Here is a 27,466-nt window from a genome sequence, read left to right on the forward strand (position 1 = left end):
CAACAACAACAAAAAATACAAACAAACCAACCAGGGGTCAACTATGCAGTGGCTGGTTAAGGTCAGGCACCACAAGGGCAAGCTGCCTGGATCCCAGCTGCAACCAGCTATTCAATCTGAACAAGCTGTTTCACCTTTCTGTGCTTAGTTTTCTAACAGGTAAAACAACAGTGATAGAACACTTACCTCAGAGGGTCTCAGGATGACTTAAACAAAATGACGTATGCATAGTGCTTTTTTATATATATATATATATTTTTTAGGTGTAGTCGGACTTATTTATTTTTATGTGGTGCTGAGGATCAAACCCAGCGCCCTGCATGTGCTAGGCGAGCACTCTACCACTGAGCCACAACCCCAGCCCCTGCAAAGTGCTTTTAACAGTGCCTGGCACATATTCAATCAATATTTGTCTTTATATCAAAATATTCTGCTTAACACTATTAAAAATGACCAAATTAACTAAAAATTTACCGAGAATTTCAAGGATGAACATCAACTAACTGAGAATTCTGGTTAAAAACAAAAGCAAAATGAAGATATCACAAAATAACTTTGAAATTGGCAGTTTCACACTCAGAACAGCTTTCTTTAAGGAGAAGATCCAAAATGCACACCCTGCAACAGCATTTCTCATCAAGGTTCGCTTTTGCATTAGATCCATTTTAAATTGGGCTACTCATGCATGAAAAAAAGTTAACTGACTGGCATTCTGACTATTTTGCTGTATTTAAATGATTAAAAATAAGGTTCGGATGTCCTTTAGTATAACCATAGGGCATGATTTCTTTTTCATATGGAAAGTGATTCCAAGGAGGAGGAGTTAGTGCAATTAACAATAAAACCTATTTTGTTTTGGAATTTTCTGATGTTTCAATTATTTCTGAATGAACATATTTTATTATTTATTGGGGAGTAAACATACTTTATTATTTTCCTCTTAAATCAGTTATTCAAAATGAACAATGTTTAGTAATTATCTCCTTTTTTGTACCTACAGGTTCATGTTCAAATGGAGTTACTAATTAGTACAATTTTCCCCAGAAGCAAAATGATTTATTGAAATCAACAAATCCTGTTGATGGTTTTGTTACAGAACTTTGCTGGAATGAGCCTGCTGAAATCATAAATAAGGGATTAATAAAAATTTAACATGCTAAATCTTTACATTAAATAAGTAATTTGAAAACAATAAATTAGGCTTATAAGTTTTTTGTTTTGTAAATAATGGGTTTCTCTGGTAAAAACAAACACTAGAAACTCACAGTGTAGCAGAAAGAATGCTAGATTTGAAATACGGTATAATACTAAGAAGGCTGAGAGGTATATTCAAAAACAACAAACTTAACAGTTCTAAATATTTATGACTAACAAATAAATTTGCTGTCTACTAGGGGATTTTAAGTCCAGCAATGAAGAGTTGTGCTGTGTTCTCTGAACCTGGCCTAGGATTTCTTGAAGGGACAGGGAGGCCTGGTCAGGCAGTCTGCTGCAACCTTGGCAACATCTGTGTTCTGGTTTTCTCCTGTAACCTGGAGATACCATGTCTTCCTCCTGGAGATGCCATGAGAAGTGGGCAAGATATCGCTCATGATAATGGCCAGGTGAAGTTTGGATGTCTGCAGGTGATCAGTATCCATCAGTATCCATCTTCCCACCAAAGTGATGAAAGCAGATGTATCCATATAACAAGACAATAACTATAACACACAATGACAAGTTTGAATTCTCTCCATTATATTCTTTGTTCTTTGAGGAGGCTCCATGGAAGGCTTTGAAAAGGAATGTCATAATTATGCCCATCCTCTGGTATTAGACCAATCCTATTTCTCCTGAGACTCCCTCCCTGGTTTGACAGGGTCACTCCTTTCCTCCCTACTAGAAAAAACTAACCACAATCCCTCAAATAAGATGCTGAACCTCTCTTCTATTCTTTACCAAGGTGCTTGACTTCTCGATTGCAGTTCAACCCAGTAAAAATGAGTCTTTCACAATGAAAAACATGTAACATTTATTCAGTCAACAAATGCCGAGTTACTGAAAGAGCCAGATACTCTAATGGTTCTAAGAACACACAGAACATGTGATTAGTTAACATAAAGCTGCAGGACATTAACCTGCTGATGATATTCCCAGATGTCAATGAATGAATGACAGTTTGCACAATGTTTCATTAAATGCTTATTAGGACAATAACTACAGGTGATGACACATAAAGAAAGCCAACCCTAGAATAGAGTAACTGTTGCCAGCAAAGCATGTGGAAATAAGGTCCAAGTTGTGGGTAGGAGTTTGCTGGATAATCACAGTTGGCAATGTTCTCTGATAGCTGGGGCAATTCTCAACAGTCCACTTTATGGTTGAACAGTGTTACTACGTTCTAAAACATTCATTTCTACCTCTGAGACTTACGTTTTCATTGTTAAATAATGAGCCAAACAAATGACGAAATAATAACTATGAACCCAACTTCTTTATCAACTACAAAGAAAAATCTCTAGAAGACAGGCATGGATATAGAAACTGTTATACACATAAATAAATCTTATCAGCACTGGTGCTAACACACACTTGTTTCAAGAACAGTATTAAAAAGAGCAGCGAGAAGAGACTGACAAGCAGAGCTGTGCTATTTTTTCATCTCCAAAATTGCACTTCCTGGTCCACGGTTCTTTGCGCTGCAAATGTTGCAGTATTGTGCAGGAGAGTTCTAAAAATATAATTAAAAAGCAGATTAAAAAATCTTCTCTAGACTTTCATGTTCAAAAAATATTATAGTAGCATTAGTAGGAGATAGACAGGAAGAGATGAAATATCACTTCTTTCTCTGGAGATTATTTCTGGTTTACATAGGATTCACCCTGTTATCCCACAGCAGAATGTGGGGTATAAGGTGGCCTGGGGGACATGATGTGATAAAGGATAATGGTATCACAGCATACAACTTGGGCTAAGAAAAGTCCTAGGAGATACTTGGTTTTTTACTGCACAGCTCTATAACTCAGCAGTCATAGATTTTAGCTGAATGTATTAATTAGGTATGCTTTTATAATGTTTACTGCAACCTCCTATACATTTGAAAAATAGATAATTTATTATGATATAAACTACAGTTGTCCCCTGGTATCTGAGAGTTTGGTTCTAGAATCCCATTCAGTCACCAAATCCTACACACATGCTCAAGCCCCTCATGTAAAATGGAACAGGCACATGTAAATGCTATATAAATAGTTATTCCAATGTGGTGTTCAAGGAATAATGACAAATCTGCACACCTTCGGCATGGGTGCAATCCCCCCCCCCCCCTGGCCGCCAAATATTTCTGATCTGCGGTTAGTTGAATCCATGAATGCAGAACCCATGTATACACAGGCCTGACTCTGTATTATGATTTTAAAAAACCAACAGAGCCATCAGGATGACAGGTTGTGATTCTGAGCACATCCTCTGATCCCATCAATAGCTCTTTAGAGAATAGTTGCCGAGCTGCCACTCACCATGCTAGGGACAGGCAAGCACTCTTTGTGGAACATGTGCCGGCAATGGAAGACTACCACACTGAAGGGCTTCGCTGCATCTGGGGCAGAAGAAAGAACTCAGTGCAACAAACAGACCAGGAAATTATTAAACCAAGCCTGACTATAAGTTCAGCTGTAGTTTTTCATCAATAGACTGCCTCTGGAGGATGGCTTATTGACAAAGTGTTCCTGCGGAGTGGTGTGCCCCAATGCAATGCATGAATTATAATCATGCTGCTATGTGATTCATGGTTACTTGCTTGGCTTCTGTATCAGATACCAAAACTATAAATGGAACAATTTCCTAGCAAATACAGCAATATTTATTATAAAAACTAGAATCAGCACGTGTACGTGCCTGTGTGTGTGCCCAAACCCTCCCATCATTCCAACACCTGCATAATTTGGTGCGCCACACACTGAAGTCAGGTTTGTGGTTTTATTGAAATGCTTTCCTAGTTGACCTGTGGCCAAGATCCCTCCCCAGTGTCAGAGGCAGACCTGGGTTAGAACACCCCATGGCTGTGACCCTGGGTTTTACTGCACTCCTTTTTGGGCACATCCATTCTCCTGTTCCTGCTCAGTGTGGCCGTCTTGTTTCTAGTAAGATTTACAGCCCTTAGCAGATGGAGTCGGGAATTGAACTGTACAGTGAGGGTGTTGAGGCTGCTTTGTTGAAATGCTGCCTAAAACACTATCAAAGCTCACTTCTTCCCCTAAGCCCATTGCAAGTTTTAGCAGAAGCATTTAAAAATCCAAACCTGCTTCCTCTAGAAAAGAACCTAGGTTGAATTGACTTCTTATGCTACTGCTCTGTTAAATAATCCCTTAATGCTAAGTAAATGTGAGGTCAACTACATCTTTAGGACATTTCCATGAAGTATTTTTTAGAATCCTGACAACCATGCTTTAATTTCTACCTTCAAATGAAGTGATTTTCCTTTTCTCAAGTCACAGTGATCCTTAAGTAAGGGGTTTCTTATTATACATGAAGATATGTAATAGAAACCTAAAATATATACAAAACCAAGAAAAGGAAATAAGCAAAATCTTATATCTTTTTAAAAAGTCACAGTTCCAATCAGATATTATGTTTCCACTGAAATGTGAAATAACCTGGTGCCTAGAACTACACATCAGAGAAAAAAACTAAGGGAAATCTACCTATAAATTGTTTGCAGAGATACATGGTTCTTCCACCTTGGAATTTAAAATATGGATTTTTAATTTGGTCTGATTTAACTCTAGAACAGTAGTTCTCAAAGAAGAGCCCCTCAATCAGCAGCACTGATATTACCTGGGAGCTTGTCAGAACAGTTCTCAGCCCCTAGGCTGGCACTGTGGGTTCTCCCCAGGCTGCCAGCTGATGCTGGTGTACCCTAGAACTCAGGAACCTTAACTGTGCAGATGGCAACACCAGCATTCAACTAAGTTGGGCTGTGGGCTAAAATGCTTTCCTAAACTGGATTATTATGAGTCATATAATTTTATAAACAGTAATTACCTAACTTCAACATTTTAATTCCATTTATCATTAATACACATTTGGGAAATTTGTCTTCCCTCCCAACCACCTTACCAGTAGGAAGGATGGGGGAAAGACACGACTCACAGATATTCTCCTCTGTAAGAAAACACACACAATTTGGATTATGCACTGTTTATCTCTGCTGGGCTTCCAAAAGCCGGGCATACAGTTCCATATGATTGTTTCAACTTTACCCACCATCAACCAGAACACCTTTCATTTGAGTTCGGTGCATTTTCTTCAGTAAGGACAAGGAGTCAGCTACGAGAATCTTCTTGCAGCCTTCACGAAGCAGAATCTAACGTACACATTTAAAAAGAAAAGCCATCTTAAATAGATTCAAAGGTTGTGTGTGAGGGGTGGAATGTCTTATTAGGGTTCAGGAAATTCATGTGCCTCAAATACTCCAAAGAGGTACTTACTGGTTCTCCTGTCCTTAGTACCCTCTTTCCTCCAAACTACTGCTAGATGGAGCTCTGTGGCTGTGATCCATAAATCAGACATTACTGGCTGCTGCTCCCCCCCCCCCTTTTTTCCCCTCCTCCCCTGGAAAGGGTCTCACTAAGTTGCCCAAATTGGCCTGAAACTTGTGATCCTCTGACTCAGTCTCCAGAGTGGTTGGGAATACTACAGGCATGTATACCACCAACCCCTGGCTCCTGTAGCATTTTTAAAATCAACTACACATTCCAAAGTCTGGCAAAGAAGGCCCTGTAGTAACAAATCCTAATGTTATCTTATAAGGCTTCCTCATACAGATTCTCTGGCACTCTAGCCCCTACATGACTTGCTCCTTCCATCTTCAGATCTTTGCCCCAAATGGTAAACCTGCTATTCCAAAATTATATACTTCATAAATCCATCTATTCACTCACAAAGGTGTACTGAGTTCCTATCACAAGGCACTGGATGCGGATAATATGCTGATTAGAAGCAGGTGACTTTATGTGGCTGTGGGTCCCAGCAAGTGCTCCTGGCAGGGATGAACTTTTGACTTTCTTCATCCTGACATCAACATCAACTCTAACCCAAGAAGGGCACTTTACTTCCCAGAGGCTTAAATTCATGCCACTGGGGAAGGCAAGCAAGGAAGTGGCCATCTACAATAGCCGTGTGTACCCTTAAAAATCAACAAGAGTGCTGGATTTGGGTGAATCTAGTCAAAGGCCTTTCTCATTTATAAAAGCAAACATTCAAGAAAATAGAACTAATGCCTAAATTACATTTCTACATGTCTAGATTACTAGTACTGATGAGGAAGAGATTACATTCTAGTATTATGTTAATTGGAAATTGTTTATGAAGTTTTCTTTAAAATTCTACAAATGGAGCTTTTAATTCATTTAAAAACATCAAGATTTTAAGACATCATTAAAGCACACAGAAAGAGAAAAATATACCAAGAAAAACATCTAAGAAATATTGATGTCAGAAAACTCAAAGAAAATTGATAAGCAAACATACAAAGCTGCTCAGCCTCTGTCACAAAAATAAAAAACTTCAGAAAAATAGTGTCAGTCACAATATCTTCGGTGAAATGTTTCAAAAAGAATTGGCTCCAACCCTCAGGGGGTGTTCAGAGCCTACTGTATAAATAATTCAGGCGAAAGGACGAGCTAGCAGTCTAGACAGAGGCCACTGGGTCTGCAATCTAAAAAGAAAACAGCAAAAACTGCAAACTGACAAGGAACCGTCTCCTCAGCAGGATTACATTTTCTAAATAGGTATACTCTGTCTGCCTGCAAAAGGTATTTTTTTTTCAGTATTCCAAAATAGTGTGTTTCTTTTTTTTTTTATTGGTTGTTCAAAACATTACAAAGCTCATGATATATCATATTTCATACATTTGACTCAATTGGGTTATGAACTCACATTTTTACACCAAATACAAATTGCAGAATCACATCGGTTACACACTCACATTTTTACATAATGGCATATTAGTGACTGTTGTATTCTGCTACCTTTCCTATCCCCTACTATCCCCCCTCCCCTCCCCTCCCATCTTCCCTCTCTACCTCATCTGCTGTTGGTATTTTTTAGGAAAAATTTCAGTATTCAGAGGAAAACAGCCATGAGAAGGAAAAGTATAAAAATGCAGCTTATTATATTATCTGATTATCCTTTATCTGATCAAAATCCAAGGCTCCAAGTCTGAGAAATATAAAAAATTTTGTTTCTTTGATATGATGCCAGGTAGGTATATTTAAAAAAATAAATAAATAAACTGTAGAAAGTAGTCATTCACTCTGCAACATCTATAATAATTTGAAGGCAAGCAAAGATGGTTAAGTGGAAGGTATAAGATTATATGCAATATTATTCAGGCATTGTTTTCCATTATTTGACACATGACAAGGGATTATGGTAACTAGGCATTTCCAGCAGCAATTCTATTAGTAATTCATGAAAAAGGTGCTGCTGACACTGATTTCACCCCTAGAAGTTCATATGTGGCAATTACCATGCATGTCTTTATTATAAAATCCTTTCTGGTTAAAAGTCAGATGCTGCAGCAGCTGGCTTAGGGTCATCTTCCTGCTTTTCTGACCTTCACACTGCTGAGTTCTGACTGTTGCCCGTTTTCCCACTGTGGGTCATCATCTCCTACCTGTCTCCTTCTATCCTTGTAAGTTTGGTGTTCTTTACATATTTAGGGCACATGCAAGCTCACCTGTTACCAAGTTTTCAATGACCAGAATGAAACAATCACTGCTGTTCTTTCATTGAGTACTACAGTGCTCCCATTACTTTGGGGTAATTAAAAAAAATATTTATTCAGTTTTAAGGATCATGTCCCTTTTCTTACCTAGGTAGTTCCTATTTTCAAAAGCATGCTGACTGCAAGATGAAGTCACTTTTAACCAGGAAAATCTTCCTTGCCTGTTTCCTCCTGTTTTCCCATAGTTTCTTATTCTGTTAGAAAGCTTCTGATGTCACTTTCAGAAATGAAAATCAGTTTGAAACACCTTGTGATCTTTGAAACATCTCTGTCCAGTACATAAACAGCACCACTACTAATCTTTGTTATCCTTATTGCTTGTAAAAATTTCACCAAAGATAAATTACTGTCTTCTCTTTACTCAACTTTGTAATAACATTGTTTCCATTTAAAAAATATTTAACATTTCTTATGAAATATAATATCTTTCAGAGACTTATTTTCCTTATGGGACTTAACTCTTTTTTTTCCAAGATTATCCAAATATTTGAGCCAACTTCTTCCCACATCCTTCTCAATTACTCTTGGGTCTCTTCATGGTTCTAAGTTTTTCTAAATTCTTTATTAACATGACCTTTATTCTCTCCTTCCTCTTCATACTTTTCAAGACAATCAACTATAGTTTCTATATGTAATTTACTTGTATATTCTGTCCAGCTATAAATTTAAATAAAAACGTATTTCTAAGACAGCTGAAAATCAACATGAAACCTTGAATGCACTCTATCTTTTCCTTCTGGTTTCTCTTCAGTTCATCATCCATAACAATTCCAATCAAAAGCAGAACACCAGATTCATAGACATTTTATAAAGCCTCATGAAAGAACTGTACATAAATGAAGGTATGGTTCAATAGAATCAGCTACCATGGGAAAAAAAATGCCATCCAAAAATAGCTTGGGTTTTTGAAATCTTTATTTTTTGAACCCAGGGGTGCTCTACTACTCAGCCACATCTCTAGCCTTTTTAAAAAATCTTTTTATTTGAGACAGGGTCTTGCTAAGTTGCTGAGACTGGCTTTGAACTTGTGATCCTCCTGCCTCAGCCTCCTGAGTTGCTGGGATTACAGGCATGTGCCAATGCACCAAAATCTTTATTTTAGAAGTTTTTGAACATTGACTTTTTGCTGAAATTGTCTTGTTCATACCACAATACTTATCACTAGAATTGCAAATGATAGACAGTTACATGGCTTGGCAAGTCCCAGAATGATAGACAGCTGGACTGAGAAACATTCTCCCTCCTTTCTAATTAATCCTTTAGACCAATGTCATGGAACTTGAATTCTAGTTGAAAAAGCTTTGCTTTTGATTGGCATTATAATCAAAGATGATGAACAGCAGAAATAAGATGGAAAATATAGACTCTCAGGTTTCACAGTTAGTTCAAAAACAATCTTACAATTGTATTTAAATTTACAACAGCACAAAGTATGCATGCAGAAAACTGATTAAGGAATCTGGTTGGACGTCATAGGCCTTCTGTATCATCCTGAAGTGGCAAAGCTAAAAATTTGAGAAGAAAGTTTATTTCAGGAATTTAAAGTTTAAAAACTTAGGAAAAAAGTTAATAGCTTATATACTATGAGTAAAAAACCCACATGCCCCCACCAAAAGGCACATGAGAAGAAAGTCACTATTTTCTCTTACGTCATTTTTCTGTGGATTTCAAAGTAAAGATGTAAGAAATATAGGGGTTGAAGCCAATGTATAGGAAAATAACTCTGGTAGGCATGGAGATGTCTAGAGTAAGTGTGGGGAAACAGAGGCCCAGGGATATGCAATGACTTGCTCAGGATCATGCCCTGGTTTGTGAAAGCTCAGACTCAGGACTTAGCAAGTGCTGGTTTCTCCACATCAGCTCCCTCTTCAGGGCAAGTTAAAACAGGTTTGCTACTACCATCACCTCCCTGCCTGCAATACCCATAATGAAAAATTAAGGATGGACTGCAATTGGTAGATTGGTGGCTATAAAAACTAATACAGGGCTGGGGATGTGGCTCAAGCGGTAGTGCACTCGCCTGACATGCACGCGGCCCAGGTTCGATCCTCAGCACCACATACAAACAAAGATGTTGTGTCCGCCGAAAAACTAAAAAATAAATATTAAAAAATTCTCTCTCTTTAAAAAAAAAAAAAAAAAAACTAATACAGTTTTGGATGAAAAAGGCAAAGAGATCTGGGTTCAAACCTAGCTAGTCACCTTCCCAGACTGATAAATCATTTACTCTTTTTGACACTTTGTCTTCTACTCTGTGAAATGGAGACGACAGCTCATACAGGACTGTTGTGAAAATAAAATATTTGTCAAAGAAGACTGCCAAAAGGTGTTTTAAAACAAAGATGCTGAAACTGTTAAGAAAAAAAAAAAATGTCTTCAACAACAGGAAACAATATAAATGCTAAATAAAAAATGCTTAATTTATAAATAAAAATGTTTAAAAAATAGAAAATATTATTTATACTACATATTTTGGAAAACATCTGTGTCAAGATGAATGTAATTTGTTCTTGAAATCAAGCTTAGGAACATTTCAAGTTTATGAAATACAATACAAGCTACATTCTTTTTACTGACTTCATGAAATTTTTAAAATTAAGTTGGACAGTAAGGCATGGTGGTGCACATCTGTAATTCTAGCAACCTGGGAATGCTAAGCCAGGAGGATCGTAAATTCAAGCCCAGCTTCAGGCAATTTAGTGAGACCCTGTCTCAAGATACAAAATAGAAAGGACTGGGAACGTAGTTCAATAGAAAAGTGCTCCTGGGTTCAATCCCCAGTACCAAAAAAATAAAAAAATAAAAATAAATAGGGTAATTACACTTACAAGGTAATAGGAGGTTGCTATAAATTAAACTAAATTGATGATGTAGTTTCTTTAACTTTGTCAAAGGCATCCAACTTGCCTAATGATGCTAAACCTAGGCTGAAGAGAGATGTTATATTTTAGAAAATACCAAACTTTAAAATCAGAAGAGTCGTTCAAGTTTCTCCCCCATAACTTTCTCTATCCTCTTTCCAATGAACAACTAGCTAATGGAATAATCTCCCAAAGCATTTTCAATGCCCAAATAATTTCAAATGCTCATACTTGATTGTACATCTCCACTTAGCTATTCCCACTGTATATTAGCAGGTGCAGAGAAACTCTGCAACAGTATTTCTCTAACATATGACCCTGGATTTCTATGTTTACTGGGGCTGGTTTTTGTCAAAAATTCTTGGAAATTCACAGACATGCAAAATTTCCCTCCAATTTTTTGGATTAACATAATTTTCAAGTTTTTATTTTGCTAAGTGAGAACTTGTAAAAAATCAACTATAGTTTTATGCAACATAAAAAACAAGGCTAAGTAGAATCAAGTAAAAGACATGTATGTGAAACTCTTCTGAAAAGTGCAAAAGGCTCTATAAAGAGATGTTAAGTTATTTTTACAATGAACCCTAGTAGGTTGCCTAGGGAAAGAAAATAAATAAATGGCCACTAATGAAAAAGAGCAGCCTTTTCCCATAGGAAAAAAAAAATCCTAAATCCTTTCTTTATCCATGAGTAGGAAGTATTCCCTGGGATTCTCTGAAAAACCTCTCCAGTAGACCATGTTTTCACTATATTCTCCAATAAAACCTCTGAGCTCCTGTGGAGACAAAAGATATGGCATTTTCCACATGCTTTGCCACCTTCCCTCTGGGTGGGTCTCTTCCTCTCCTGTTGAGAAGCTGCTCTTTGGGGAATTTTAGGCAACAGCAGCTCTTTGGACCCACTGGCTAAATAATTTTGAGCCTCAAACATATTACCCCAACTGCATATTTACACAGCTTAAGGAAAAGCTCTCAGAATATCTTAAAATATAATTAAAAGGATAAAATATTGATTTAGCAGATGTTTTAGTGGGTAATTTTTATGTTCAGAATTCATTTTGCAGTTAGTAGTAATTATTTCCAGTTGACTCACAACTATTCAAATTTGTTCATAAAAAAATGAATGAGCAGTGAGATTACAGTGGTATCCATGCACTTGGTTCTCTGGAATAAGAGCCTAATAAGGGGTTTATCAGGTGATTTTGCAGGCAGTGTGGAGATGGGAAAAGAGAAAGGCACATTTTTCACCAAAGGCTAAGCTTCATGCACTACAGCTGAAGGATCTCGCTCTTGGGTATAGTTGTTCAAAGACGCCTGCATGTCTTCTCAAGCCTTGGCGCTACTGAATGTCCTGCCTGAATCACTGTTCTGCATTCGTAAGGCACTGCACACGGTGGGAGCATCTTGTAGTCCCTCTCCTCACCTACAAACCCATCCTATGTTCTATTTCCTTCTTCCCTGTTTCCTCCCCTATTAATCTTTCCCTTGGGTCATCTGCAAACCTCCAATCCCACTAAAAATAAAGACCTTCATATTGTTCAGCATTTTGCAGAACAGTTCCTCTCTTTGGCTTAACTGAATACCAGTTTCTCTCCAACTAATCCTATTTCCTAGCATGCAGGATTCCTGATGTCTCATATCCCCAGCTGCAAGAAAAATGTCTCCTCTTAAAGATGTGTCATCTAGTCATCAAAGCTGCCTGTGGGCCACATGGGTAACATTCTAGTTCACTGAGGATGCTGAAGCCTGTCTAATAGCACCCTGCCTCCTTCCACTACTCCTCAATATCCATTTGGATGCCTCAGTCAAGGCTGTGATCTCTGTTTCTTGACCAATTTTACTTCAGTGACCTTTACCTTTGCCCCATTTTTTGAAATTGCAACAGTAACAGTATCAACACTCCCTAGCTATAACCTCTTGTCTCTCTAGCTCTGTCATTCCTTCACATCTCTCATATCCATTCTCTATGACATTAAATTTCCTTCAACTTTTTCTCTTCACCTAGCCTCCTACCTAAGGCTGTCACCTGAGTTTCAGCAGATGGCTAGGTACTCTTCACTCTTTCTAGAGATTACTGTCCAACAAATTCTCCCTATAATGCTCCTCTTACTAAATTCCAGGAATTATCCATTATAACAAAAACACATTTTAAAGTGAATTAGAGAAAGAATACAGTGTGAACATTTAAAGTTATGTGTTTTAAACAGTTTCAAATATTAAGGAAACTACCAGTGTTCTGGAAAACATCAGGATGCTTTGTAATTAGCATATTAATTTATATGAAAATAATGGGTTTCACTTTTCTTATCACAAATTCTGAATTAACAGGGATAATAAAATTGTGCTATTCTAGCAAACAGACAAAGGTTAAACAGAATCCTGTATTTCAACCTTTTCGGACAATGGATTACTAAATGGCTTCAACAAAAATTATTTAACTACTGAAAAATATTTTTTTATTTCTCCAAAATGGACACAATATTTATTCTCCCTAATGATGTTTGGGTGGCCTGATTTCATACATAAATGTAAAAATGCCTTCTCAATGTGAAGAGAAAATCTGAGAATGGCTAAGGAATCAAATGGCTTCCTGAAGGGGTGATGTCTTCAGTTAATCTATTTGAAGTTTTCCAATTATCTGGGCCTAAATAAAATGTCACTGTGAAATTTAAATCTCACTAATATCTAACATAAACCTTAGAAATGTTTATCTTGAAGCAAGCCACTAATTAAGCCAAAAAAGGATACTTACTTGCAAATTGTAGTCTTGCAATATTTTAACTAAGGAATCTCTCAGATTGGGAATCTCCATTCCTTCCTTAATACGGTGAATCAGCAGAATTGGATCAACATGGGTGCCAATATTGTTCAACAAGCCAGTAATAAATGCTACAGAATATCACATAAAACAATTAACACATAAGCAATGTTATAATGTATTTTATTACACAAAATGCAACTTTAGACCAAAAGTAACTTAAAAACATTGTTTCTTTCAAAGTAAGTATTAAAACCACTTGGATTTTTTTATGCCATTTGTAGGAAAATGGATGGAATTTGAGAATATTATGTTAAGCAAAATAAACCAAACTTGGAAAGTTGAGGGCTATTGTGTTTTTTTTTCTTATATGTAGAAGCTAGAGAGGAAAAAGGGAAAAGAAAGGTGTGGGAGAATCTCGTGAAAAATCAGAAGAGAAGGGGAGAGAAATGGGAAATATTGGGAAATGACATTGGCAAAATTATATTGTGCATGTACACATATAACAACAAATTCTACCATTATGTACAATTATAATGCACTAATAATATGGAAAAAATTGATTTTCTAAGCTCTCAAGAATCAGTTTTCCTTTAAAGTTTAAATTTTCAAGAACTAACTTAAGACATAAAAGAGAAACTAAATGAGAACAGTTTAAAAACAGTTGAACAAATGATCACCTCTGTTCAAATCTTTGTCTTCAAAATATAGCCAGTACTGTCAAAGGGATGCAACTAATATTTTTGAGAACTTCCTGTGGCTCAGCTATTATATAATATTATATAATATGCCTTGGTATCTTATAAAGTAATTGCATGTCTCTATTTTACAGACAAAGGAAATAGGGTGTTAAATTTACCCAGGTCACAAAATTAGCAAGTAATGTGCCCAAATTCAAACCCAGGCCAGGCCCAAGTTCATGATATGGTCTATGCTATTCATCTGGACTCCTAAGGTCCTTAAACTACTACTTTATCATGTTAAATTAGATTCCTTGTATTTTCAAGACATAAAGTCATCAAGCCAATTTCAGATTATGGTGTAGGAACATAAAGCCTTCCTTACCACTCCCCATCAAAACAAAACAAACAAAAGATTTTAAACCGCATTGCTAGTTTCTAAATCATTTCTACATCTTCAAAAGAGGACTTGGGTTACTGTTAGGTGACTGTTTTTGTTCCAAAATGGGAGGAGAACCAATGCAAATGATCAATCTGAGGACCAACAAATAAAAGCTCCTGGTGCTGCACTAATAAAACGGGGTAGAAGAAAGTCTGAATACTACCATTCAAACATCAAAATATGACCAGCATCAAGCAACAGTACCATAGAGAGTGGCAAAGGCTATGTACTTTCATAATAAATGCCCCCTATACACAAACTAAAACCAAAACCCAACCCAGAAATGTGCCTCCTGGGGATACAGTTAAATAAGCTGTAAACCACTTGTTCCGTGTCACACCTGGGTGATGCAAAGTGATGAGGCTCCAGCCTTTTCTGCACAGGGGTCTTAGGAATCTTTACAACAGGTCTGCTTTTATTGTAGAGACCTTGCCATATTTTTGACTCAGTGTATCCTGAGATAATTCTTATTAAGAAATAACTAACTAGAAAGCAATTATAATCACAGATGACTTTTCTACTTACGTGGTTTGTCAATGGAATATAAAATTAGATCTTCCCAGAGTTCTCCATCATCTTGCTCCTTGGCAAATTCAATTGCTTTATCAACATCATGCAACTCCTCCATAATCATCTTCAAGGCACTTCGGCTATTGCCCATCCTGCCTAGAGGGGTAAGGAAGTGAGAAAGACTTCATTTATGTTAAAGAGAAACAGCATATTTCTTAATTTGTTTACACAGTTTGAAAGCTAAGACAAAAGCATATTTTCTTACGTGACATTAGCATTTACTACCCACAACATAGTAAACATCTTTTGTTAAGTGTTCACTTCATGCAGAGTACTCAAATATTTAAGTGCTCGCATAAATTAATCATTTAGTCATCACTATAATACTATGATGGATGTTCTACTAATGATCTTATTTTACAGAAGAAGAGTAGATATGTTAGGCACTTGCCAAGATCATACAGCTACTAAATAATACAGGTGAAATTTGAGCTCAGGGATGCCAGATTTTGCCTGCCTTTTGACAGATCTGTACTTTTTTAGTCAATGTTAATACCTTCACATTCAGATACAATTTAGACATTGAGAGACCTTGGAAATCATTCTGCCTCTTTAAGGTGGTTCTGCATTTTGCTTATTGGGTAAAAGTGTGACTCAATTTTTAGTGGGTTACTTCATTTCTTTCTTTTCCAGGTTCTAGGAAAAGCCATTCAATAACCTTCATGAGAGAAAAGTATTTATCAGCTATGCTTCTATTAGCTAATTATTATCTTTATACACTTTGTTCACTGGTATTTCAATTGTTTTAATAATTTAGATCAGTTTTTACTACAGTTCATGTTGAAAGCCTTACTCAGTGGAGGGTGATCAGGTCTCTGCCTTGGCTTTGTCCCCTCATGTTATGGTTTAGATGTGAGGTATCCCCCAAAACCTCATGTGTGAAACTATGCAAGCATATTCAGAAGTGAAATTACTGGGTTATGAGAGCCTTAACCCACTCAGTGAATTAATCCCCTAACAGGGATTAACTTATTGATAACTGAAGATGGGTAGGGTGTAGGTAGAAGAAGTAGGTCATTGGGGGTGCGCCTATGGGCACATATATCTGGTGAGTGGAATCTCTCTCTTTCTCTGTCGTGTGAGCTGCTTCCCACCCCATACTCTTCCATCATGTTTTGCCTCACCTCAACCCCTGAGGAATGGAGCCTGCTGTCCATGGGCCGAGACCTCTAAAACCATGAGCCCTCAAACTTTTCCTCCTCTACAATTGTTCCTGTCAGGTCTTTTAGTCACAGTGAAAAAGCTGACTAAAACAATGAGTTACTTGAGGTTATGATCAGAATCCCAAATACACATTTAAGTAACAAAATATAGCCACATAAGCACTTCTACTAAGGAAGGTAGGTCCCATAATTGGATAGTTCCATGTCTATTGCTGAGCACCCATGGAGCTGCCTGTGCACAAAAGGAAACAGAAGATATGGATCATTTTCCAACAAAGGCCAAAGGCAGTGAGTGTGGTATGAGAGAAAGATGTAAAGTGGTAAAACACTAATGGGGTGGGCTGGTAAGTGACACTAGAGAGGCAGCTCACATGAACTCTGCTGTATGCCACCAATTCCTGCACAGGGGTTCCCTGTGAGCCTTTCAGTGAAACCTGCATTGCCCTGATGCATTCTGGAGGAACATGAATAGACAAGAAGTTCTGTGTCTTGGTATGCAGGGTATAAGAGCTATGACACTTGTGGAAGTGGGAACCTGAAGACCAGGGACAAACGACACAACTACAGTCTATTAAAAAGTTCTCTTTTAGCTCAAAAACTCCATATTCAATTGCATTTCCTCCAATTGTTTAGGATATGGGTTTTGAAAATGAAGATTATTTTTTACCATTATAATGGTAATTTTAAAAAAAGTTAACCCATCTACAATTTTAATCTATGTTGTGGTGTGACAGTTTTACATTTTGTTGTTTATTATATATTGCTAGTATGTTCTTTCAATATCTTTATTCACTAACTTCCCTTTTATTGTTCTGTGAAATATTTTTTCATATATAGAATTCTTGTACAAAATAGGCTTGAACTTCTGTTATTTTGTTCTAATATCTCTGTCCATTCATACACAATTTACATCAGATTGTCACCCCATTTATTTGCTTATGGGGACCAAAATGAATAAAAGTTACTTACTTAGAAGATACACTGTCTCTTCTACAAAGTTTCTCTGCTGACAGATCTCAAGAGCCTTCAATTAAAGCAAAGTAAAAATGTCACTATGGGGCTAGCAGACAAAAATAAATATTGATAGCCACTTAAACTTATAAACTTGAAAGAATTTTTCCACTGCTTTTCTTTGCAACAAAATAAACAAAATACAAATCTCCTAGGGTCTTGCTGGCAGACTCATTTGCCTCTTAGAGTTACTGAATCCTACACAATTTCACTGACAAAATATTTGAAGTAACTCAGAACATTCTATGAGCAAAGGCAGAAAATATGCTGAAAAAAAGGACTGTTCCTAGTAGTATCTCTATGCTACTTCAAGTTTCTTTACAGCACTGCTTCCCATCAAATCTATAGTCATTTGTTTAAACTGTTTATTTTCTCTAGAATACAAGCTTCAGGAAAGTTGTTCATTGTTACTTTTTCCTAGCATTGAGCTTACCATATGCCCACTAAATATTTGTTGCCTAAATGAATGAATGAATGTAAATAATTGCAGCTCACAGTGTTTAAAAGAGAACTTTGCTCAAGAATTTGTCCAAAATGAGAGAGAAAAACATCTGATGATGATCAAGAAGGATCAGAAAGAGGAGATGAAGAAATGAGGAACTACACAGATAACTACACGTGTGTGTGTGTGTGTGTGTGTGTGTGCGCGCGCGCGCGCTGATAAATAATTCTAAATAAACTGGCACACATTTACTATGCTTTGTGCAGGTTGCTAGAAGGCTGAGTTAGAGAAGATACAAAGATGATGACAATAATTAAAATGTTAATGAGGACATGTGAGACGAGGAGAAAGGAAGAGGTTTAGGAGGAGTAGAGGCAGCATGAGTATACCATGGGAACTTGGAGTACAGGGAGGAGTGATAGATGTGACATGTTATTCCACAACTAGCAGAACATGAAAGGACAGCTATGTGCAAGAAGAAGGGATGCTGAATTCATGTGGTTCCATTCTGAAAAACTTCAGAGAAGAGGTAGCATTTGAACCAGGTGCAGTTCAACAGGGAAACCTTATTTCATAGCCCTCCTATAAAACCTTCTCGTTGCACTGCTCTATTCATACTCAGAGGGAAGAGTCTTTCTGGTATCCTACAAGGCATCCACAGCTCTCTCTGCTCTCCTAGAGCAGGTTCCTTTCCTCTGCTTACCTCTCCATTGTGTTCCCTCTGCTGAACTGTTTCCCCTCACTCATCACTTTCTATCCTGGCAAGGACCTCAGACAAATATTCCTATGGCCCTCACATCAGGCCAGTTCCTAGGCATTCACTTTAAGCATGGCTTCACAATTCTTTACCACCAGGACAACTGAATTATTCATTTAATTTCCATTCACTAGGGTCATGTGTGCTCTAAGTCCTATGCTTTGCACAAAGCCTGACACATAAGGGGTGTGCAAAACATATTTTTAAGAAGTGAGCAGGCAGTAAAGATTTCAGGAGTAAGTTTACTGGGCTGCATATTTAAAATGGTTGTTTAAAAACAACCAGCCAAGGTTGTTTTATAAACAAGAATCCAGGAAATAAAAAGAACAGTTCAGGTTAATTAGCTCTTTCTGCTCAGTGATCTATATTGGGAAATAACAGCAGGAGCTAGTTTTGATATTTTGATTTTTGACTTAAAATTTTTCTGTAGGCGATATATTTTAAACCAGCTAAGGGGCAGGAAAAAAATGATCATAGAGATTAATGTAGCAAAAAAGGGAAAACAAAAGGAAAAAAACAAGCATCACCTTCTCAGGAACTGCAATGAAACAAGGATGGTATTTTAAGGTACACACACCACTTAAATAAGAAGTGAGAATAACTGAAGGTCACAATGAGAAGAAAGCATACAATTCAATGACTCACAAGATTCCTTTCAAATTAGGTGGCAGAGAGCACTAGTTGTCCTCTAGTATCCTCCTCCCATTCCTTCCACACTAATGGAAGAATTTTCTTACTTTCTCACATGGGTGTATGACCACCTGGACTTAGAGAAAACATCTCCTAGCCTCCTCAACTAGGAGAATGTACTTGTCTCAAATCAGAGTTTGCAGCTTCAAGGCTTGGCCAAGTTGCCCAAAAAAACAGCCACTTGTTCTATGTGGTTATTTAAATCTAAATTGATTTAAATTAAAATTTGGGTCCTTGTGTACCTGTCATGTTTTAAATACTTAATACTGATGTGTGGCTAGTGCCAAGTTGGACAGAGTAGATTACAGAACTTTTCCATCTCTACTGAACATTTCAAGCGAAAGTGATGCCAAAATTCATTTATTATATATTATCAAAAATGAAAATTCATGTGGAAAGAAATGTTTGAAGGCAAGCCGAAATTACCAATGGAAAGGAATTCAAGATGTGTATCACCAAATTCAAAGATAATCTGAAATGTGAATTTCATAAATAATGTTACTAGAAAAGTGTTTAAATTCTCCTCTTCATAAATGATAAGAGAATCTGAAAAACTCTAGAAATTTTAAGTATTAAAAAAGGTATTTCTAGTATACACTATTTTTCTATTAATACAAATATAGCCTAAGAGCATCTTTGATTCCTAAATGTTTCTGGACCATAGTGCTCCCTCTAGAGGAAAGAGTAGGGAATCTTAAGATTTCTAAAGTGGGAGACAGGAATACACAAAGGCACTGTATTTCATTCACTACATGATCATTACATTCATGAGTATTCTGTGTATACTCATCTTGTACCAAAGACAGATTTTTAAGCAATACCAGCACTTTTTTTAAGCTTCTACATAATGGTCACATCCCACTATTTTGCAAAAGATTTTGGCATAAAAATCTGTGATGACTATGTAGTGAAACATGGATATATAGATGTAAAGGGAAAGTGGTAGTAAAATAAAAGTGAAAAGGTAGAAAACTGACAAATTGAGAAAAAATGATGCAAAAGTAATTTTTAACTCTCCTTTTTCTGATTAGTAAAGGTAAGGAAATTAGAAATTTGAGAGTAATAATAGAAATTTATCAACTGTAAATTAAATAATTACCTAACCTTGACCCTGTCATCTTTTATTCACTCTTTAAATCCTTTTTAGTAAAAATCTATGAACTTTGTCTCCCAGCTTATTTCTCCAAATTCACAAATACTGCCACCTTGTGAGTGCTATTAGATATGAGAGAGAGCATAATTTCAGGTATAAATCTGCCAACTCTATAAAGCTGATGCTCTGCTTTTAACTATAATCAAATCAGATTTGCAAAATCAGGACTAGTGCCTAATAATCAATGTACTAATACAGAAAAAAAGGATAGGCTGGAAGTTTAAAGGACTGTATTTTTCATGATGCCTACAACATTAAGGAATACCTAAGCTGTAATTTTAATTAACATTTTAAACATGAAAGATGATTCCTCATCATAGTAGAAGGACAGAGAGCCTAAAGTTTAAAAATCCATGTTCCAAGTCTTGGCCCTTGACTTTTTAGCTCAAGACTCAGCAAGTTATGTATAAAGCAATTCTATCCATCTAGCAGCACGTCTGTAGAGATTAAATGTAACAAAGCACCTGAAAGCACAGCACATACTATGAAGCATGACAGAAATATAAAGTTTTTTTATTGTTTTCTTCTTAAACTGATGCAGATGTTCTAAACAAACTATCTGTCCTTCAGAACAAACAATTCCATACAAAACTTTTGATAAATTTTTGTATTTAAAAGATGTGGTAATTTTAAATCCGCAAACTCTCGCGTTGGAACACTAGGCCCCCAAAGGGCTTTTGATGTGCTATCAGGGTATCTACAAAATTCTGGCTAAATACTACTGATTAAGGACTTCAATCAATTCAAAATAAAGTTGACCTGGATTCTTAAAGACTTCAATCAGTTGCCAATTTGATATCAGCTGCCCTCTCAACAAAAGGAAACAACCTAAAATGAGCAAGAAATTGATTTTTTGGTGGGAAGTGTCAGGATTCAGTTTTTAATTTTATATTCAGGAGAGAGACCATACTTTCTATGAGTCTCTCTTTAGACAAAATAGGTAAACCTATATTACATGTCTTCATTCACTACTAGCATGCTTACGACCCGACCCGTTTAATTGGGGAACCTACTCTAGTACATACAGTAACTTCTTCATGTTATAAGTAAACATATTTGAAAATAGTATATGAGGTGATTAAGTATATATAGAATTCTTATTTTTAAGAAAAAAGAATGATATCCTTTATTAATAAATCATGACTATTTCCTTTAAGATAGTTTTGGGTACCTGGACAAGAGTAATGTAAAATACACAGGTTTCCCACAATAGATACTGACAAGTTCTCTCTAATGAAGACATCCCAATGACCCGTAACACTGAAGCCCTTCAGAGACTTTTACAAATGTAGATTATTGACTTTGTTCTTTTCTAAAAGTAATAAGACATACTCCTTGCCTTATAAGAATTTATAGGTGAATGGGAAAGAGATAAAAAAAAAGAGGTAATAATGGAACATAGCAGTGTTAGTGAAATATAGGAACAGAGGTGGATGTTTAAAGCAAACGTGGTCTAGGATCTAAGCTATCAATTTTGGCTTATTAAACTGGATTCCTCACTGGAGCAACTACTTTTGACTTTGGACAGAAGCAGCTCTGATGCCCCAGCTCTGACTCCAAGGTGCCACCCTACTACTCTTGGGACACCGACTCAGACTCTTAATTTCAATTTAGTTTGATGGTTGACTGAGTCCTGGAATGTACATTAAATCTTTATGTCAATTAAGCCTGTCACAGAAATGCTTTAGCTCCTCACCAAAATCAAATTCAGAAGGACCTCCTGTTCTCATCAGAGCAGTCTGGCAAAACCTAAGGTTTGGTAGCAATAGTCTTTCCCTTGAATAGGGATATACAGAGATGGGAAGAATGACAAATGGCTTAGCAACAATGACAATTCCTTCTGAACTGTACAAGTCAGGTAGTCTGTACCTTACCTTTTCAAGTGGGCAATGGGTACTATCTCGGAGAAAAGGTAGTAAGTTTGGTCGATCATATTCAGCATAAAGACTGATCTGTTTCTCATGGTAGCGCTGCCCTTTATGATGGTCTCTCTTGAAGAGTTTATGCAAATACTACAAGGAACAAAAATAAACTATGAATATTAAAATAAGAAAAACACAATAACAGTCAACATTGCTACTTTTGGTTATAAACAGATCCCATAAAGAGGTGGGAGAGAAGCAGTGTTTAGGAAAGTAACCCAGATGATGTAGAAGTGGGAAGGAGAATGCCTCCTAGTGAGCAAGGTGATTCTGATACTTCTAGAAGGTTTCTGAGTGAATTGGCTCTGCCATAACCTTGTGACCTTAAACAAGTCACTATCCTCTCTGAGACTCAGTTTCTTTACCCACAAAAGAGCTTACTGGGTTGCTGTGAGGATAAATGAGTTACCATTTGTAAGTCACTCAAAACTATGCCTGGTATATGCTAAACACTATAGAATTGTTAATAATAGTATCTGTTAATATCACCTGTCATTCTCTGCTTTACCTCAGATATAAAATGTTTGATTAGTGTTCTTTCTAGAAAATAAAAACTCTTTTTTTATCATAGAAAAAAGAACATGTTCTTTAAAACCCCAGTAGTAGGAGCAAAATTAACTCTCATTCATTCCCTGTTTTCCTTTTCGAATCTTAGTAAGATGTGTGGTTGTAATGAAAAGCTGCCTCTATTGGGAACATCAAAAAACAAAAGTAAAAATCAAGAGGAGTAAAGAGGTTCGGAACCATATTTTAAAACTGATTGCTTACCCTAATTGTTTGAAAAAGCTAGTGAACTTCAAAGGAAGTGAATAATTCACTTTCTTCTTACATGCAGGATTGTCTATCAATACAGTACTCAGAAATCAATGTTCAGTACTTAGTTAAGTGTAAATAAAAAGCCCACAACCCACTAGAGGTAGAAGACTTGATCAAACCAATCACACAAAGGGCATTCACACCTACAGTGATTGTAAACAGGTGAGTTGGTTCAAAATTGACACAGATCATCAGTCTGCCTATAAAGCTGTGACTCTAAATGGGTGAGCTGATGTTTGATATTAGCTGTTGCATGTAACCATGACATATGTATGCACTAAAGAACCCACTCCTTGGGCTAACTGTTCACATCTCCCTAAGTAAGGCAAGAAGGGCAGAAAAGAGTAGCACCAGATTCAACTCATCTGCTGGCCTGAGGTGTGATGAGGAAAACCACCAGGCACTGACAGTAGGGTCAGTGTATGTGGGCTGGGATAGCTGGTGTTGTTTCCCAGAAGCTCAAACAAGACTGGGAGGCTCTGCCCCATGTGCTAAGCCAAATTTATAGACACTGTATCATCTGGCAAGGAAGATGAACCATGTTAATGTGGATTCTTCCACCATTTCACTGATTACTGTCACAGAGCCACCACCTACAACCCTGTCTCATGGCTTAAGAAAGCCAGAATGCTTTATAAACAAATTCCCAAGGTGGCCAGAAGAGTGGAGCCTTCCTTGGGTAAGCAGATAATCTTGAGATTTCCGATTGTGAACAATATAGCAATAACATCAGCACAACTCCTGAGCCAAAAAAACAAAAGCAAAAAAACATACCTTACATTTTCTATTCAGTTTTCAAGAGCTTCAATGTATAAAACTAGCTTGAAAGAAAGATATTGCTCCCTAGGCCTCTTCCTGGGGTACAAGAAGATGGGCAAAGATACTATATTTGATGCCCGTGGTCCTACTGAAAGGTTTTATAATTTTTTAAAGGACACAGAAAATATATACTCCCTTAATAATGCAAAGCATGGAATAAAAGTAGCCCCCAAAGAAATCAAGACCAACAGGTCGAATACTACAAATACCAAGGCTACTAAAAAGAGATGAGATTAGCTACTGCCAGGGTGAGGGGCCAAAAAATGAAGCCCTGCTCTGATCACCCTGTGGTTAGAATGGTTGTATGCTATTTCTTTGGCGAAGAACTTGGTCTCTACACTGCACCTTCTGCTTTTGCTGTACTTTGCTATAGTTACATTTAAAGGCAATTAAAGAGAGAAGGAGCTTACTCCTAGGCACAGTGGACAACACAGAAATGAATACAACTTTTAAATCTCAATTCAATTGTAAGTCAAAGTTCAAGGGCCTGTTCTGCATTAACCCTAGCCCTGGATTCAAAACATATCACACCACATTTTCATAATTTCAGCGTATTGTCTGTAGTCAAACCTCCAGTTTAGGAATTAATCTCCACAAAGAGGTCCCTGACACTGAAAGGTGTTCCATCCCACTATTTAAACAAAAGGGGAAAAGAAGACTTCAAAGCTCACCACATGCTGTAACTCCGGTCTGTCTTCTAATTCTTCCACTACCTTTTTAATCTAAGGAAAAAAATAGAAAATTTTAAACAGAGTTATGAGGACACAAACACAGCTGCAAAATTATCTGATAAACACCTCTTGTCCTTCTAGTTAAAGTAGTTCTAGACACTTATCTAGTAATCCGCTGCGATGGGGTGACTGTGGTTTGTTTTCTGGCCAGAACTCATGCTGAGGATTGATTCCCCAATGTAACAGTCTGGAAAAGTCGTGGGGACTAGCGCGAGGTGCATGGGCATGACTGCCCCAGTGAAGGGATAAGGCTGCCTCTCTGGCTGTTATTAAAGAGCAAGTGCGGCCCCTCCCAGTGGTCTTGCTGCTTCTGGTGCATTTGACTTCATTCTCCCACAAGTGCACTGCTGGCCTCTCCCACGTGTTCCCTGTCTCTTGCCATGTGATGCCCTGTGCCAGCTCAGGACTCTGCCTATGAGAAGGCATTCATTAAACACAGTCTCTCGACCTTGGACCAGAACCACAAGCCCAAATAAACTTCTTTGTAATTTACCCAGTCTTTTGTTATTGTGTTATTAACAAATGGACTTACACATATAAAAAGCTACTCACTGAAATTTTATCTTCATTGTCCAAAAGCATGTCAACAGCTTTCTAAAATACAAAAATTAGGCACAGTTACTGAAATCTGCCACATAAGAACACTAAACACAACATAGTGTACACACTGCTACAGCAAAGGTGAAGGGCTTATTTTCTATGTTTAAGTTTTACAATGGCTCTTATGCAAAATAATAACCATAGAGGAATGCATTTTCAAATGTGTCTCAGTCTGAGGCCTATGTATTTTGCACACTAATAAGATGGTGTCTTGCTGTAACTTACCAAGCACAAACTATCCTGACATATTCTAGCCCCCAATGATGTCTCAATTATCCTCACAAACTTTCATGTGATTCTGGGGAGTGATGGAGAGCATCTCATTACCAAAACCACAAAAATGAGCTTTTCTTAGTATCTGAAAATTGCCAATGCCTCCCTATGAGATTTCACAGAGATATAGAATCAGTCTTGTACAGAGAAGAAGGTAAGAGTTGGATAAAGAATAAGACACCAAAAGTTTCACAGTGTATGAAGCTTACAGACTTTTGGAATTTACTTTAGCCACCTTTAAAATTCATGAAACATAAATGAGTTTATGATAAGAGAGTGAGAAGAAAGCTCATCAGACTGAGTGTCATGAAGAATACCCAGGTCCTGTTCTTGAATCGGCTACCACCTAGCCATCCAAAGTTTATTTTTGTTCTCTAAAATATGAGGGTGTTAGAATAGATTATTCCTAAGGTCTCTTCTAACTAGAAAACTTGGGATTCTTAATTTTGGCCAAAACTCTTGAATAGCAATTACTCTCAGCCCTTTCATCTTTTCCCACAGCTCTACATACAAAATTAGACTCAAGACACCTGGGATGACGGGTGGGCATGAGGGAAGACTGGATACGGGGAAAATGTAATTAATTTTTATATATGCATGCCATCCTCTTAATCATCCTTTGCCAGAGAAATAGAGCACCTCTACCTGAACTTCATTCTATAAGATCTATAGCCTTAATAGACTTGAATCAGTATAAAAAATAGACTAAAGTATCTTTGAGAAAAAGAGGTATATGTAGATCTTACCTCTTATCTAAAAAAGATTAAGTTGATGGAGATTAATATAGCATATAATACCCCTAAATACAGAAAAATACAATTAAATGCATTATAATATAATGCATTAAAATTTAAGAGCTTTTAGAATCCTACTTTTTCATTTATCTAAAATTTCAATTTTCTGAATGAGATCATTATGTTTCATGAACCTCATTATTTTTCTCATAAGTATTTGTAATTAGATTCTTTTTTACATAGAGGAGGATTTCATCATGTTATAAACTGAATGTGAGCCATGGAGGCCGGTCCTGTCATTAGTCAAGCAAACCACTCTTCAAACGTGAGCTACAGTAAATAACACATTCCACATGTCCTGAACCTGAATATCACCAAAATCAGTAGAAACTGCACATGCTGGATCTGTGAATATCAATGAATAAAACAGCAATAAGTGGATCTAAACAGAAGTTCACTTAAATTTTAATTCTCGGACATAGATTAAGAGGGTTAAATGAGCCAAAGTATATGCGTAGTTTGTTTCTATGAATTATATCATTTTTTTAACTAAAAAAGTTACTTTACACACACACACCCCCTTTTGAGTTCTACACCAAATTACAATTGCTTTTACAGAATCACCACACCAAAGAAAGTATTCCTGAATGTTAATTACTAAAATAACAACATCCAATGAAAAGGGTCAGAATATTCAAGCATAATAAGTACATGGCCAAGCTACTGAGCATTTAGACAGATGTCTAATGATTATACAGTTGGAAAAGGGAAAATATCAGTACAAATAAAAAATACATTACCTCTGAATCAAAATCCATTAATAAAACTATTTTATCCTTGATTGAACTGAAAAGATTATGCTTGTGTATCAGTTGGAAAACGTCTTTATGTCTTAATGTTAAGTATATTTCCAGAGCATTGCCATAGTTTTTGTCATAGGTATACCTGGTAAGAAAAATTTTTTACATTAATGTTCATCAGCAGTTATAATAAAAATACACTTGCACAGAAATTATGTTTTTTATAATATTAAAAAAAACATTTGTTCAGATAGGAAAGATAACTTAATTTTCAAAAATATTCCTTGGGATTTAACAATTCATGATCAGTAAGTGCTTTTTCCTCAGAACCCTGCTTTTACCTTACTAGAATTTCAGAAAATTTATAACATTCATGAATAAAAAATTTTCATTGGGGGTTCAGCCTCAAAAAGTTTTACAGAAATCGTTTTACAGAAATCCATATACCAGACAATGAAGCTATGATCCAGAATGAAG

The 27,466-nt window shown here is 36.7% G+C and overlaps 1 protein-coding gene across 2 annotated transcripts in view; it reads right to left on the reverse strand.

Annotated features, from left to right (window-relative positions):
* Positions 1 to 1,986: 1,986 nt before the first annotated feature.
* Positions 1,987 to 27,466, reverse strand: part of Vps41 (VPS41 subunit of HOPS complex) — a 167,315-nt gene continuing 141,835 nt past the window's right edge. For both annotated transcript variants that reach the window (XM_046460605.2, XM_058584458.1), the window contains 11 exons: positions 26,990 to 27,134; positions 25,135 to 25,176; positions 24,523 to 24,573; positions 22,169 to 22,306; positions 17,211 to 17,265; positions 15,034 to 15,174; positions 13,381 to 13,517; positions 5,245 to 5,344; positions 5,098 to 5,142; positions 3,498 to 3,577; positions 1,987 to 2,710 (listed from right to left, as the gene is read on the reverse strand). In XM_046460605.2, coding sequence (XP_046316561.1) covers positions 2,630 to 2,710; positions 3,498 to 3,577; positions 5,098 to 5,142; positions 5,245 to 5,344; positions 13,381 to 13,517; positions 15,034 to 15,174; positions 17,211 to 17,265; positions 22,169 to 22,306; positions 24,523 to 24,573; positions 25,135 to 25,176; positions 26,990 to 27,134 — 1,015 coding nt within the window. In that variant the 3' untranslated portion in view covers positions 1,987 to 2,629. The remainder of the gene's footprint in view (positions 2,711 to 3,497; positions 3,578 to 5,097; positions 5,143 to 5,244; positions 5,345 to 13,380; positions 13,518 to 15,033; positions 15,175 to 17,210; positions 17,266 to 22,168; positions 22,307 to 24,522; positions 24,574 to 25,134; positions 25,177 to 26,989; positions 27,135 to 27,466) is intronic.

Source organism: Marmota monax, unplaced genomic scaffold (assembly GCF_021218885.2).
Source record: "Marmota monax isolate L192 unplaced genomic scaffold, Marmota_monax_Labrador192_F-V1.1 WCK01_AAM20220418_F8-fsc00107, whole genome shotgun sequence".
Lineage (NCBI taxonomy): Eukaryota > Metazoa > Chordata > Mammalia > Rodentia > Sciuridae > Marmota > Marmota monax.